Source organism: Schistocerca piceifrons, unplaced genomic scaffold (genome assembly GCF_021461385.2).
Source record: "Schistocerca piceifrons isolate TAMUIC-IGC-003096 unplaced genomic scaffold, iqSchPice1.1 HiC_scaffold_422, whole genome shotgun sequence".
NCBI lineage: Eukaryota > Metazoa > Arthropoda > Insecta > Orthoptera > Acrididae > Schistocerca > Schistocerca piceifrons.
Window position 1 is genome coordinate 39,861 of NW_025728648.1, and position 12,401 is coordinate 52,261.

At 52.9% G+C, this 12,401-nt stretch overlaps 1 protein-coding gene and 15 non-coding genes across 16 annotated transcripts; 4 read left to right on the top strand and 12 right to left on the bottom strand.

Moving 5' to 3' along the window:
- Window positions 1-270: 270 nt before the first annotated feature.
- On the top strand, window positions 271-342 carry Trnag-ucc. Its single transcript has one exon. It is a non-coding gene; the product is annotated as a tRNA-Gly (tRNA).
- Window positions 343-940: 598 nt separating this feature from the next.
- On the bottom strand, window positions 941-1,014 carry Trnai-aau. The gene has a single exon. It is a non-coding gene; the product is annotated as a tRNA-Ile (tRNA).
- Window positions 1,015-1,212: 198 nt separating this feature from the next.
- Window positions 1,213-1,284, bottom strand: Trnae-uuc. Its single transcript has one exon. It is a non-coding gene; the product is annotated as a tRNA-Glu (tRNA).
- Window positions 1,285-1,589: 305 nt separating this feature from the next.
- Trnam-cau lies at window positions 1,590-1,662 on the bottom strand. Its single transcript has one exon. It is a non-coding gene; the product is annotated as a tRNA-Met (tRNA).
- Window positions 1,663-6,387: 4,725 nt separating this feature from the next.
- LOC124748675 (pollen-specific leucine-rich repeat extensin-like protein 1) lies at window positions 6,388-6,984 on the bottom strand. The gene has a single exon (XM_047248962.1). The coding sequence runs from the start codon at window positions 6,982-6,984 to the stop codon at window positions 6,388-6,390; it is 597 nt and encodes a 198-aa protein (XP_047104918.1).
- A 1,005-nt stretch (window positions 6,985-7,989) lies between these two features.
- Window positions 7,990-8,061, top strand: Trnag-ucc. Its single transcript has one exon. It is a non-coding gene; the product is annotated as a tRNA-Gly (tRNA).
- Window positions 8,062-8,659: 598 nt separating this feature from the next.
- Trnai-aau lies at window positions 8,660-8,733 on the bottom strand. Its single transcript has one exon. It is a non-coding gene; the product is annotated as a tRNA-Ile (tRNA).
- A 198-nt stretch (window positions 8,734-8,931) lies between these two features.
- Trnae-uuc lies at window positions 8,932-9,003 on the bottom strand. Its single transcript has one exon. It is a non-coding gene; the product is annotated as a tRNA-Glu (tRNA).
- Window positions 9,004-9,308: 305 nt separating this feature from the next.
- Trnam-cau lies at window positions 9,309-9,381 on the bottom strand. Its single transcript has one exon. It is a non-coding gene; the product is annotated as a tRNA-Met (tRNA).
- A 380-nt stretch (window positions 9,382-9,761) lies between these two features.
- Window positions 9,762-9,832, bottom strand: Trnag-gcc. Its single transcript has one exon. It is a non-coding gene; the product is annotated as a tRNA-Gly (tRNA).
- A 325-nt stretch (window positions 9,833-10,157) lies between these two features.
- Window positions 10,158-10,229, top strand: Trnag-ucc. Its single transcript has one exon. It is a non-coding gene; the product is annotated as a tRNA-Gly (tRNA).
- A 598-nt stretch (window positions 10,230-10,827) lies between these two features.
- Trnai-aau lies at window positions 10,828-10,901 on the bottom strand. The gene has a single exon. It is a non-coding gene; the product is annotated as a tRNA-Ile (tRNA).
- Window positions 10,902-11,099: 198 nt separating this feature from the next.
- Window positions 11,100-11,171, bottom strand: Trnae-uuc. Its single transcript has one exon. It is a non-coding gene; the product is annotated as a tRNA-Glu (tRNA).
- A 305-nt stretch (window positions 11,172-11,476) lies between these two features.
- On the bottom strand, window positions 11,477-11,549 carry Trnam-cau. The gene has a single exon. It is a non-coding gene; the product is annotated as a tRNA-Met (tRNA).
- A 380-nt stretch (window positions 11,550-11,929) lies between these two features.
- Window positions 11,930-12,000, bottom strand: Trnag-gcc. The gene has a single exon. It is a non-coding gene; the product is annotated as a tRNA-Gly (tRNA).
- A 325-nt stretch (window positions 12,001-12,325) lies between these two features.
- Trnag-ucc lies at window positions 12,326-12,397 on the top strand. Its single transcript has one exon. It is a non-coding gene; the product is annotated as a tRNA-Gly (tRNA).
- Window positions 12,398-12,401: the final 4 nt, after the last annotated feature.

Consider the following 12,401-nt stretch of genomic DNA (forward strand, 5'->3'; position numbering starts at 1 on the left):
GGACTGCCGTCAAGCGCCGTAGCATTCTGTGGAGAAGATGCTGCAGACGCTGAATCCTGCACTGCACTGCTTAAAAATGCCGCCAGAACGCGGTCCTCGCCGGCGCCGACTCTTGCCAAAGGATGCGAAATGTGCGCGGATACGCTGTCCGAATGCGTCTGGATGTGCTCCCCTAGCCTACCTCGAAATGCGCCTGCCAGGTACGATCACCTTCGGCCGCTGCCGACAGGCGGGAAGCCGACACAGCGCGGAGGCGGGGCGCTCGCTTGTGCGGTGGTGGTGTAATGGTCAGCATAGTTGCCTTCCAAGCAGTTGATCCGGGTTCGATTCCCGGCCACCGCAGCAGGCTTTTAATTTCGCGTATGAGTACTTTTGCCACGCGCTCTTAAATTATTGTTTTTCCGGCCTCCTACTCGCTGCATACCAGCCCTTAGTGTGTCTCGACTTGTCTCGACTTTGCTCGGCTGACGCGAGAGCTGACGCTCTCAAATCGGCCTATATCAAAACGACAAGCACGAGAAACGACTGAGAGAGGTAAAGAGAGGTGAGGCTAGGCGATGGACACACAGCACGCCCCCTTCATTTCACGGTGGCGTCTCCCTGACCGAATCGGGCTGCAGCTCCGAAAACTAAGGAGAAACAAAAATAGGAAGTAAAACTGCCAATAGTACCCTGTGTTCCCATGCGCTCACCCGCCCAAGTACTGACAGGGGCCAAAGTGGTTGCGCATCGGCAATCGGACATTTTCTTTCATTTTCTCTTTATCGGTTGAGAACCAGTGTATTCAAGATATTATGGCCATTGCCGAGTGAATGATGTAGCGCTTCCCGACGAGTCGGGTTCGGATCCTCTGTCAACTTCCACGCAGGGTGATGATCTTTTGGTCATCACACTCGCCAGCTGAAATCGGCGCTGCCTTTTCGTAGTAGTAAAAGAGTAGTGGCCCGTGGGGGGATCGAACCCACGACCTTCGCGTTATTAGCACGACGCTCTAACCAACTGAGCTAACGGGCCCCAGCAGATGCAGTTGCTCAGCCCTACGCTGGAAACTGGTGGCATGAAGCCGTACACCATTTCTATGGTCGTCGTGCGTCTGCTTCCCTAGTCTATATTCTGCTGACGGTCACGAAACAGTAGCTATATTGCGAGCAGGACGGGAAACGGCCGCTCGGACAGCTCAAACTTGTCACGACTCGTGTGGAAAAAATTCCGTTCCGGTACCGGGAATCGAACCCGGGCCTCCTGGGTGAAAGCCAGGTATCCTAGCCACTAGACCACACCGGATGCGGCCGTTTCGTTCGACCGTTCGTACGGTCGCTTGTCGCATTTCGTGTCGAGTGCCGCGTCGGCGCCCTTCTCTCTTTGCGAGCATCTTTGCACAGACTGACTGGCAAGGCGCGCACCTCAAACGCCGCAGAGCAATGCTTTTGGCTTCATGCTCTGCTGGGAGAAGAGGAAAAGGGAAGCTGTAAGTAGCAATAACAGGAGGTAAACATTTTCCCGCTGAAGCGTTGAAAAGTTGTGGATAACAAACAAGAACTACGTTGGCGCCCTAGCAACAGCGCCACCATCAGTCACAGAAAATTAAATGCCCCGGGTGAGGATCGAACGCACGACCTTAAGATTATGAGACTTACGCGCTGCCTACTGCGCTACCGAGGCACGGGTGCACCACTGGTCCTGGAAACTGGGTAAATACCGTACCCAATATTAGACGTAGAGACACTGTACTTCCTGGGTAACGTGTTCTGTTGCTACACGCGCACTGCCGGCCCAGTTGATTGCGGTGTTGCTGCAGCTGTTGCAACGATAGGCAGCACTCCTTGTCGTTAAAGCTCAGTGCCTCGGAGGCACCTGGACACAGCAACTTGTGAGGCCAAGCCGACGCTAGTCTGCAGAACATCATGCGAGCGTCCTAGTGGGGACCGGCGAGTGCTGCGTTCTCGGTTCTTCTCAAGGGAATCCAGCTATATATTCTTGCGGATCGTGCATCTCAAGCGCGCAAGCCACACGGCAGCATTATCGCGGGAAAAGCAAAATGATGCATCGGCCGGGAATCGAACCCGGGCCGCCCGCGTGGCAGGCGAGCATTCTACCACTTTTTTTTTTTTTTTTTTTTTTTTTTTTCTTTATTATTTTTTTATTTTAGGGCCTCCCAACTCCCCTTATAGCCCTCCTTGCTCTCACCAAAATATGCCTTCATCGGCGAGCTTCAACGCTATCATATCGGTTGTGGTATACGCTCGTCGCCGACGGCTGCTCTCGTGGATCATATCGTGAAAATCAAAAAAGAAATGAAAATTCTTCCACAAACTCTAATCTTCCGTCCATCAATGAAATGCACAATAAAAGACAATGGTCCTCTGCAAACAAGGAAAATGGCAAAATAAAAGATCCATCCTAAAAGATGCCACAGGCGACGAGTAACTAAAAGTCGTAGGAAAGTTCTGTCTTATACAAAAAACACACAATTAAGGTCCATGTCCATTCTCGGAGAAAAGGATGCGCGTGGAGAAGACAAATTAAAACGCACTCCTAAGATCATAAGAAGGAGGTAGTAAATGGGAATTAAAATAATATTGTCACTTCCATGTGGAAAACGAAATGCACCACTGCATAAGTCAAATAAAATAAATAAAAGATAATCTTCTTCTGTAGCGCATAATTGTCTCACAGATCCATCAAAACCATCTGGCCAAATCCAAACAAAAATGATTGAAAAAAAAAACGAAAAATTAGAGATAGCCTCTTCAGTCTTAATTGGAGTTGTCAATGTATCAATTATTGAACATCTTCGCGTAACCATGTTTTAACGCCGCACACAGAAAATTGGCAAAAAGTTCGGAATAATGTTTCAGCCGCTGTACATGGGAATGTGCATCCCACAAGTATGCTAAATATGTATATACGTCCTGGACTTGGCAATCCAGAATGGCGAAGACTGTGTGGCCTAAGAGCCACACCATGGTATTGTGCTTCGCGCGAGGGAAGGGCTTAAACCCTGGCGCAAGAACATCATTGAGAGTCACGTGCGAGGGTGTCGTCCTGTTGATCAGAGCCACCATGACCCTACACAGTTCCCAGATGGCCGACACAAGGCCACATTGAAAGCGATGCTCCCGTGTGTCTAGAACGCCGCATGCACCACAGTTGGCAGACGGCAGCAGGCGGATGTCCGAGAGACGTTGGTTAGTGGCCACCGTATTGTTAACCAGTTTATACCACTGGGACCGAACGCCGGAGGGCAACACGGAATGATGAATATTCAACCACACTTGCCGCCAGTCGGTCGCGGGGAAACGAAGAGCGAGCTTGTGAGGGGGTGGCCTCCCCACCATCGCCGCATACAGTCGGCGAACATTCCTGTTTCTGTCCAGCGCCGTTTCCAGTACGTAGCTCCGCTGCAGGTAGTAAGCTCTGACGTAGCCGAGTTGATACGGGATGCCCACCACGGACACCGGTGCGCTCTCGGAGGGCGGCCGGTAAGCGACGAGCATGGCCGCCGCCGTTCCATCCGGGCTGTTAGCTTGTAAGGTGGCCATGCGGTGCACCAGCAGCGCCGAACACTTCCTGGAAAAATCGACGAGGCCGAGTCCTCCGAAGGTGGTGTCGAGGACGCACGTTGCCGCCCGAACCTTGAAGATTTCGTGGCGCCACAGGAGCCAGTAAGCGGCCTGCGAAAATGATCGGGCGAGTGGGCGTGGAACGTCCAGGAGCTGTGCCACGTACCAGGCCTTGGAATACACGGCGTTGTTAATTAGGTCGACCTTCTGGAGGAGGGTGAGGCGTCGACTGGCGTAAGTCTTACAAAGGCCTTTGACATGATTGAGCAGCCGGCGCCAGGTGCGCGCCCGCATCTGTTGGGGATTAGCAGTAACGTCAAGGCCCAAGATAATGTGATGACGGGCTACGCGAAACCAAGTCTGATCGGGATCCACTTCACAATTTCCTAAAGGAATCATTACGGTCTTCCTTGGATTTATCAAGGCACCCGACGCACGCTCATACCTCCTCAGTAAGGGCCGGATGTGATGAAAATCGTCGTCGTCGCCGATAAAAACACCTACGTCATCAGCATAAGCGAGACATTTCACAGTGGCAAGATGAATATCCACGCCGCCTATCGTGCGGTCGAGCGCACGCAGCAGTGGGTCCAAAGCAATGACAAAAAGGTACATAGATAAAGGACAGCCCTGTCGCACCGACCTACGAAGAACTATAGGTGGTGTTCTCCATCCATTAAGTGTCACCACCGAGCTGGCTCCTGTCAGGAAATGGCGAATCACGCAAATGAAGCGGGGGCCAAAGCCCATTCTGTCCATAACGTGCATCAAATAATCGTGGCTCATCCTGTCAAACGCGTTGGCAAAGTCCAGAGAAAGAACACAGGCTGAAAGCCGATGGACGGCCGAGTAAGCGATGATGTCGCGATAGGTAGACGCTGCATTGAAAATGGTCCGCCTCTTAACGCCGCAGGATTGAAACGGGCAGATGACTTTATCCATGACTGCCTGTAACTTCGCTGCAACACATCTGGCCGCCAACTTGTAATCAGCATTCAGCAGCGTAATGGGCCGCAGATCGGTGACACGACACGGACCCCGTTTTTTGGGGATAAGAACAATGTGCCCTTCGAGAAACTGACTCGGGATGACGAAGCCGCGAAGCACTTCGTTCACCAGTACCGTAAACTTGTCCCCTACAATATCCCAGAAAGTAATATAAAATTCTGTAGGAAGACCGTCGGGTCCAGGCGACTTGCCCGTTGCACTGGCTTTCAAGATCTGTAACACGTCGTGATTAGACACCTCTGCAACCAGCTCTTCACGGTCAGGTTCGGACATGTAGTCGACTACGTCATGTAATAAAAGTCGCATGGCCTCCCCGTCCACGGTAGTGTCGTGAAAGAGCGAAGTATAATAGTCGGAGATATGACGTACAATTTGGCGCCGCTGCGATAAGACAATCCCCGCATCAGTTTCTAGCGCATCAATATACTTTTTGCGAGCCTGTGTCTTCTCCCGGGCAAGATGATAGAGCGATGGCTCCTCGTCATCGATGTGGCATAACGGACGGCTCCGAATCGTTAAACCCCTCGACCTTTCCCGGTGCAGCCTCAGAATCTGGGTTTTAATTTTGCTCAAGCGGAGTCGAATATTTGCGTCCGGGCCAACAGGTGCATGGATAGCATCCTGTAAGCACTGCTGATAAAATGCTAACGTACGCCTGTGCCAGTAACTCGTTTCACGACTATATAATTGCGCCGCCTTCCGCAAAATTGGTTTGGCATGCGCCACCCACCACTCGATGCAGGACCCGTAAGTATGGAACTTTGTTAAACACTGCTGCCATGCGACACGTATCTCCGCACGGAGCCCTTCGGCACCCAGATGGCCGGTATTGAATTTCCAATATGCCGGAAGAGATTTCGTGCGACAGCACTGCAACCGCAAAACGCACACGTAGCCACAGTGATCACTCACGGCGACAGGCAGAACTTCGACTGCACATAAAGCGCCTGTTAGCTCCCGTGAAACGTAGATCCTATCAATTCGACTGGCCCCCCTAGTAGAAAAGTGCGTATACTGCGTCATAATGGGATGGTAGTGACGCCACGTATCACGCAAGTCCACTGCATTTAAAAGGGTAGTCAGTTCAGCACATTTTGTGGGGGTGGGGTATTGGTCAGCAGAGGCAACAACACAATTAAAATCGCCACCCAATAGGATGGGGCGAGCCGTAGCCAAAAAGGGGCATATGTCCGTGGTAAAAAAACGAGCGCGTGTGCGTTTTTGATCAGTCCCCGAGGGCACATAGACGTTGACAAATTGGACTCCCTCAATCACACACGCTAAGACACGACCATTTGGGAGAAGTTGGATGTCCGTAGGCTCTAAAGACGACTTATATAAAATCGCAGTGCCACAATTATTATCACTATTCAGATTGTAAACAACATCATAACCTGGGATATTGCTAAAAACGTCACTAGATACCTCTTGAAGAAGGGCAATACTAAAATTTCCATGAAATAAAACGTCTGTAAAAGCTGCTATCTTGTGCGCCGCTGAGATACCGGCAACGTTTAATGTCAAAACAGAAAACCTACCCGTGGGGTGTGATTGCGTTGACATTTTAAGCAGTTGGACAATACAGAGCAAGAGAAAAAACACCAACGAAGTGATAAAATGCCGGACTTACACGTAAACGAACAGCAGCAGGCATAAAAATGGAAATTTCAGTAGGTCTTAAAACACTGTAGTGGTTAGTAGCAATTCTACAAAAACATGGCACGACAATACACTGGACGCAGTACAAGATACAGTAGTTACCATGTCAAGTGCAATGTAGGTGGACTCATGACAACGATGTAGGTCTTCGCACACTCTACTGGCCCCCCTCGTCCTCCTGCTGTTGCCACCACGGGCTGTGACTATCAGGTGGCGGGGGTGGTCGTGCGTCGCCCGACGACTGGGCGGCTTCCGCCTGGCCGCCGCGCGACGTTACGGCCGGCTGTGACGGCACCGAATATTTGCGCGGGCGCTGTGGTAACTGCTCACTGCCCTGTTCTAATTTGCGCTTAGCAGCAGCAATGTCCTGTTCCTTCCCGGCACTGAGAAATTGTTTCAAGTGAGCAGTGTGTGCTCGAATCTTCTCTGTCCTGGCGGGGCTGCTATTACGGGAGGAACCCTGTGACATTGCCTCACTTTCACTGCCACTCTCCGTGGCTGGCGGATTCGCGAGGGCGGCCGGGTTCGGATCCCTGACCTGTTTACCCTTGCCCCGCTGGCGGCGTTGCTTTTTACTTGCCGCTGAAGGCGTTACAGTTTCGGCAGAAGTTGGCACCGGGAGGGGCGGCGGGGGTAAAGAAGCGTCTGTTGCCTCCACCGATTCCGATTGAACGGGATCAGTATTAACAGGGCGTACGTCCCGTTCGTCATCAACCCGGTCGGTCGGGGCAGGCGGGTCCTGGACAACCTCCATTTCCTCCTGCCCGACAGTCGTGTTATTATTTTCCGCGACGGACCTGTCTTCGACAGAAGCAACGGCCGACGGTCGCACGGTCGGTCGGTCGGTCGGACCGGTAAAGGATGTTCCTGCTACAATCTCACTCATAAGGGGCACAAATTTATCGCTACCACCCACAACATCTTGGCGCGGTAACTGAACAGGCCGCCGTCGAGGGCAGTCACCCCTTAAATGTTCCGTGGAATGACATACGGCACATGTCGGCGGTTGCCCGATATATGAGATCTGTGCACGAACCCCACCGATTACAAAGTAGGAAGGAATATGTTGTTTCAGGTCCATCCGGACACTACGGACACCACTAGAAACTTTATAACGGTATGCACTAGACCATTTCTCCATCGTAATGTTCAGAACGTCACCAAACCGCGACAAGGCACGAGATAAAACTTGATCAGGGCATTCAGGTGGTACATTAAAAACACGGACAGTTCGAATTCCAAACCCTGACGCCACAATTTGCACATTACTAATACTGCCGTCTGCATGTTTAAAACGGCGACTGCCACCAAATTTAGCAACAAATTTTTCACACAAGTCCCCAGACGTAAATTTCAAGAACAAGCAATACTGAACAAAGTCCAATTGAAAGGTGTCTACGATTTCTTCCGGTATCTTTAAGTCTTCGAATAACCATTCGTGTATTTCAAATGCGGTAGGGCGGACAGCACTTCTATCAAAGACACACTGAACGGTGTTAGCTCTCGAAAATGTCGACATTTTGTTACTTACAAACCTTGAAAGCAGCAATCACGAAGAACGAAGCGCCAAAGTCCCGGCGACGTAAACAAAGCCGCAACCGTCCCGCTGCCCCGCGCGATGCGCACGGATACGCTGTCCGAATGCGTCTGGATGTGCTCCCCTAGCCTACCTCGAAATGCGCCTGCCAGGTACGATCACCTTCGGCCGCTGCCGACAGGCGGGAAGCCGACACAGCGCGGAGGCGGGGCGCTCGCTTGTGCGGTGGTGGTGTAATGGTCAGCATAGTTGCCTTCCAAGCAGTTGATCCGGGTTCGATTCCCGGCCACCGCAGCAGGCTTTTAATTTCGCGTATGAGTACTTTTGCCACGCGCTCTTAAATTATTGTTTTTCCGGCCTCCTACTCGCTGCATACCAGCCCTTAGTGTGTCTCGACTTGTCTCGACTTTGCTCGGCTGACGCGAGAGCTGACGCTCTCAAATCGGCCTATATCAAAACGACAAGCACGAGAAACGACTGAGAGAGGTAAAGAGAGGTGAGGCTAGGCGATGGACACACAGCACGCCCCCTTCATTTCACGGTGGCGTCTCCCTGACCGAATCGGGCTGCAGCTCCGAAAACTAAGGAGAAACAAAAATAGGAAGTAAAACTGCCAATAGTACCCTGTGTTCCCATGCGCTCACCCGCCCAAGTACTGACAGGGGCCAAAGTGGTTGCGCATCGGCAATCGGACATTTTCTTTCATTTTCTCTTTATCGGTTGAGAACCAGTGTATTCAAGATATTATGGCCATTGCCGAGTGAATGATGTAGCGCTTCCCGACGAGTCGGGTTCGGATCCTCTGTCAACTTCCACGCAGGGTGATGATCTTTTGGTCATCACACTCGCCAGCTGAAATCGGCGCTGCCTTTTCGTAGTAGTAAAAGAGTAGTGGCCCGTGGGGGGATCGAACCCACGACCTTCGCGTTATTAGCACGACGCTCTAACCAACTGAGCTAACGGGCCCCAGCAGATGCAGTTGCTCAGCCCTACGCTGGAAACTGGTGGCATGAAGCCGTACACCATTTCTATGGTCGTCGTGCGTCTGCTTCCCTAGTCTATATTCTGCTGACGGTCACGAAACAGTAGCTATATTGCGAGCAGGACGGGAAACGGCCGCTCGGACAGCTCAAACTTGTCACGACTCGTGTGGAAAAAATTCCGTTCCGGTACCGGGAATCGAACCCGGGCCTCCTGGGTGAAAGCCAGGTATCCTAGCCACTAGACCACACCGGATGCGGCCGTTTCGTTCGACCGTTCGTACGGTCGCTTGTCGCATTTCGTGTCGAGTGCCGCGTCGGCGCCCTTCTCTCTTTGCGAGCATCTTTGCACAGACTGACTGGCAAGGCGCGCACCTCAAACGCCGCAGAGCAATGCTTTTGGCTTCATGCTCTGCTGGGAGAAGAGGAAAAGGGAAGCTGTAAGTAGCAATAACAGGAGGTAAACATTTTCCCGCTGAAGCGTTGAAAAGTTGTGGATAACAAACAAGAACTACGTTGGCGCCCTAGCAACAGCGCCACCATCAGTCACAGAAAATTAAATGCCCCGGGTGAGGATCGAACTCACGACCTTAAGATTATGAGACTTACGCGCTGCCTACTGCGCTACCGAGGCACGGGTGCACCACTGGTCCTGGAAACTGGGTAAATACCGTACCCAATATTAGACGTAGAGACACTGTACTTCCTGGGTAACGTGTTCTGTTGCTACACGCGCACTGCCGGCCCAGTTGATTGCGGTGTTGCTGCAGCTGTTGCAACGATAGGCAGCACTCCTTGTCGTTAAAGCTCAGTGCCTCGGAGGCACCTGGACACAGCAACTTGTGAGGCCAAGCCGACGCTAGTCTGCAGAACATCATGCGAGCGTCCTAGTGGGGACCGGCGAGTGCTGCGTTCTCGGTTCTTCTCAAGGGAATCCAGCTATATATTCTTGCGGATCGTGCATCTCAAGCGCGCAAGCCACACGGCAGCATTATCGCGGGAAAAGCAAAATGATGCATCGGCCGGGAATCGAACCCGGGCCGCCCGCGTGGCAGGCGAGCATTCTACCACTGAACCACCGATGCTGGGGCCAGCGGCAACTTCACGCTGCTTCCCGAGCAGATGTCTCAAGGGAAAGTGGGACTGCCGTCAAGCGCCGTAGCATTCTGTGGAGAAGATGCTGCAGACGCTGAATCCTGCACTGCACTGCTTAAAAATGCCGCCAGAACGCGGTCCTCGCCGGCGCCGACTCTTGCCAAAGGATGCGAAATGTGCGCGGATACGCTGTCCGAATGCGTCTGGATGTGCTCCCCTAGCCTACCTCGAAATGCGCCTGCCAGGTACGATCACCTTCGGCCGCTGCCGACAGGCGGGAAGCCGACACAGCGCGGAGGCGGGGCGCTCGCTTGTGCGGTGGTGGTGTAATGGTCAGCATAGTTGCCTTCCAAGCAGTTGATCCGGGTTCGATTCCCGGCCACCGCAGCAGGCTTTTAATTTCGCGTATGAGTACTTTTGCCACGCGCTCTTAAATTATTGTTTTTCCGGCCTCCTACTCGCTGCATACCAGCCCTTAGTGTGTCTCGACTTGTCTCGACTTTGCTCGGCTGACGCGAGAGCTGACGCTCTCAAATCGGCCTATATCAAAACGACAAGCACGAGAAACGACTGAGAGAGGTAAAGAGAGGTGAGGCTAGGCGATGGACACACAGCACGCCCCCTTCATTTCACGGTGGCGTCTCCCTGACCGAATCGGGCTGCAGCTCCGAAAACTAAGGAGAAACAAAAATAGGAAGTAAAACTGCCAATAGTACCCTGTGTTCCCATGCGCTCACCCGCCCAAGTACTGACAGGGGCCAAAGTGGTTGCGCATCGGCAATCGGACATTTTCTTTCATTTTCTCTTTATCGGTTGAGAACCAGTGTATTCAAGATATTATGGCCATTGCCGAGTGAATGATGTAGCGCTTCCCGACGAGTCGGGTTCGGATCCTCTGTCAACTTCCACGCAGGGTGATGATCTTTTGGTCATCACACTCGCCAGCTGAAATCGGCGCTGCCTTTTCGTAGTAGTAAAAGAGTAGTGGCCCGTGGGGGGATCGAACCCACGACCTTCGCGTTATTAGCACGACGCTCTAACCAACTGAGCTAACGGGCCCCAGCAGATGCAGTTGCTCAGCCCTACGCTGGAAACTGGTGGCATGAAGCCGTACACCATTTCTATGGTCGTCGTGCGTCTGCTTCCCTAGTCTATATTCTGCTGACGGTCACGAAACAGTAGCTATATTGCGAGCAGGACGGGAAACGGCCGCTCGGACAGCTCAAACTTGTCACGACTCGTGTGGAAAAAATTCCGTTCCGGTACCGGGAATCGAACCCGGGCCTCCTGGGTGAAAGCCAGGTATCCTAGCCACTAGACCACACCGGATGCGGCCGTTTCGTTCGACCGTTCGTACGGTCGCTTGTCGCATTTCGTGTCGAGTGCCGCGTCGGCGCCCTTCTCTCTTTGCGAGCATCTTTGCACAGACTGACTGGCAAGGCGCGCACCTCAAACGCCGCAGAGCAATGCTTTTGGCTTCATGCTCTGCTGGGAGAAGAGGAAAAGGGAAGCTGTAAGTAGCAATAACAGGAGGTAAACATTTTCCCGCTGAAGCGTTGAAAAGTTGTGGATAACAAACAAGAACTACGTTGGCGCCCTAGCAACAGCGCCACCATCAGTCACAGAAAATTAAATGCCCCGGGTGAGGATCGAACGCACGACCTTAAGATTATGAGACTTACGCGCTGCCTACTGCGCTACCGAGGCACGGGTGCACCACTGGTCCTGGAAACTGGGTAAATACCGTACCCAATATTAGACGTAGAGACACTGTACTTCCTGGGTAACGTGTTCTGTTGCTACACGCGCACTGCCGGCCCAGTTGATTGCGGTGTTGCTGCAGCTGTTGCAACGATAGGCAGCACTCCTTGTCGTTAAAGCTCAGTGCCTCGGAGGCACCTGGACACAGCAACTTGTGAGGCCAAGCCGACGCTAGTCTGCAGAACATCATGCGAGCGTCCTAGTGGGGACCGGCGAGTGCTGCGTTCTCGGTTCTTCTCAAGGGAATCCAGCTATATATTCTTGCGGATCGTGCATCTCAAGCGCGCAAGCCACACGGCAGCATTATCGCGGGAAAAGCAAAATGATGCATCGGCCGGGAATCGAACCCGGGCCGCCCGCGTGGCAGGCGAGCATTCTACCACTGAACCACCGATGCTGGGGCCAGCGGCAACTTCACGCTGCTTCCCGAGCAGATGTCTCAAGGGAAAGTGGGACTGCCGTCAAGCGCCGTAGCATTCTGTGGAGAAGATGCTGCAGACGCTGAATCCTGCACTGCACTGCTTAAAAATGCCGCCAGAACGCGGTCCTCGCCGGCGCCGACTCTTGCCAAAGGATGCGAAATGTGCGCGGATACGCTGTCCGAATGCGTCTGGATGTGCTCCCCTAGCCTACCTCGAAATGCGCCTGCCAGGTACGATCACCTTCGGCCGCTGCCGACAGGCGGGAAGCCGACACAGCGCGGAGGCGGGGCGCTCGCTTGTGCGGTGGTGGTGTAATGGTCAGCATAGTTGCCTTCCAAGCAGTTGATCCGGGTTCGATTCCCGGCCACCGCAGCAG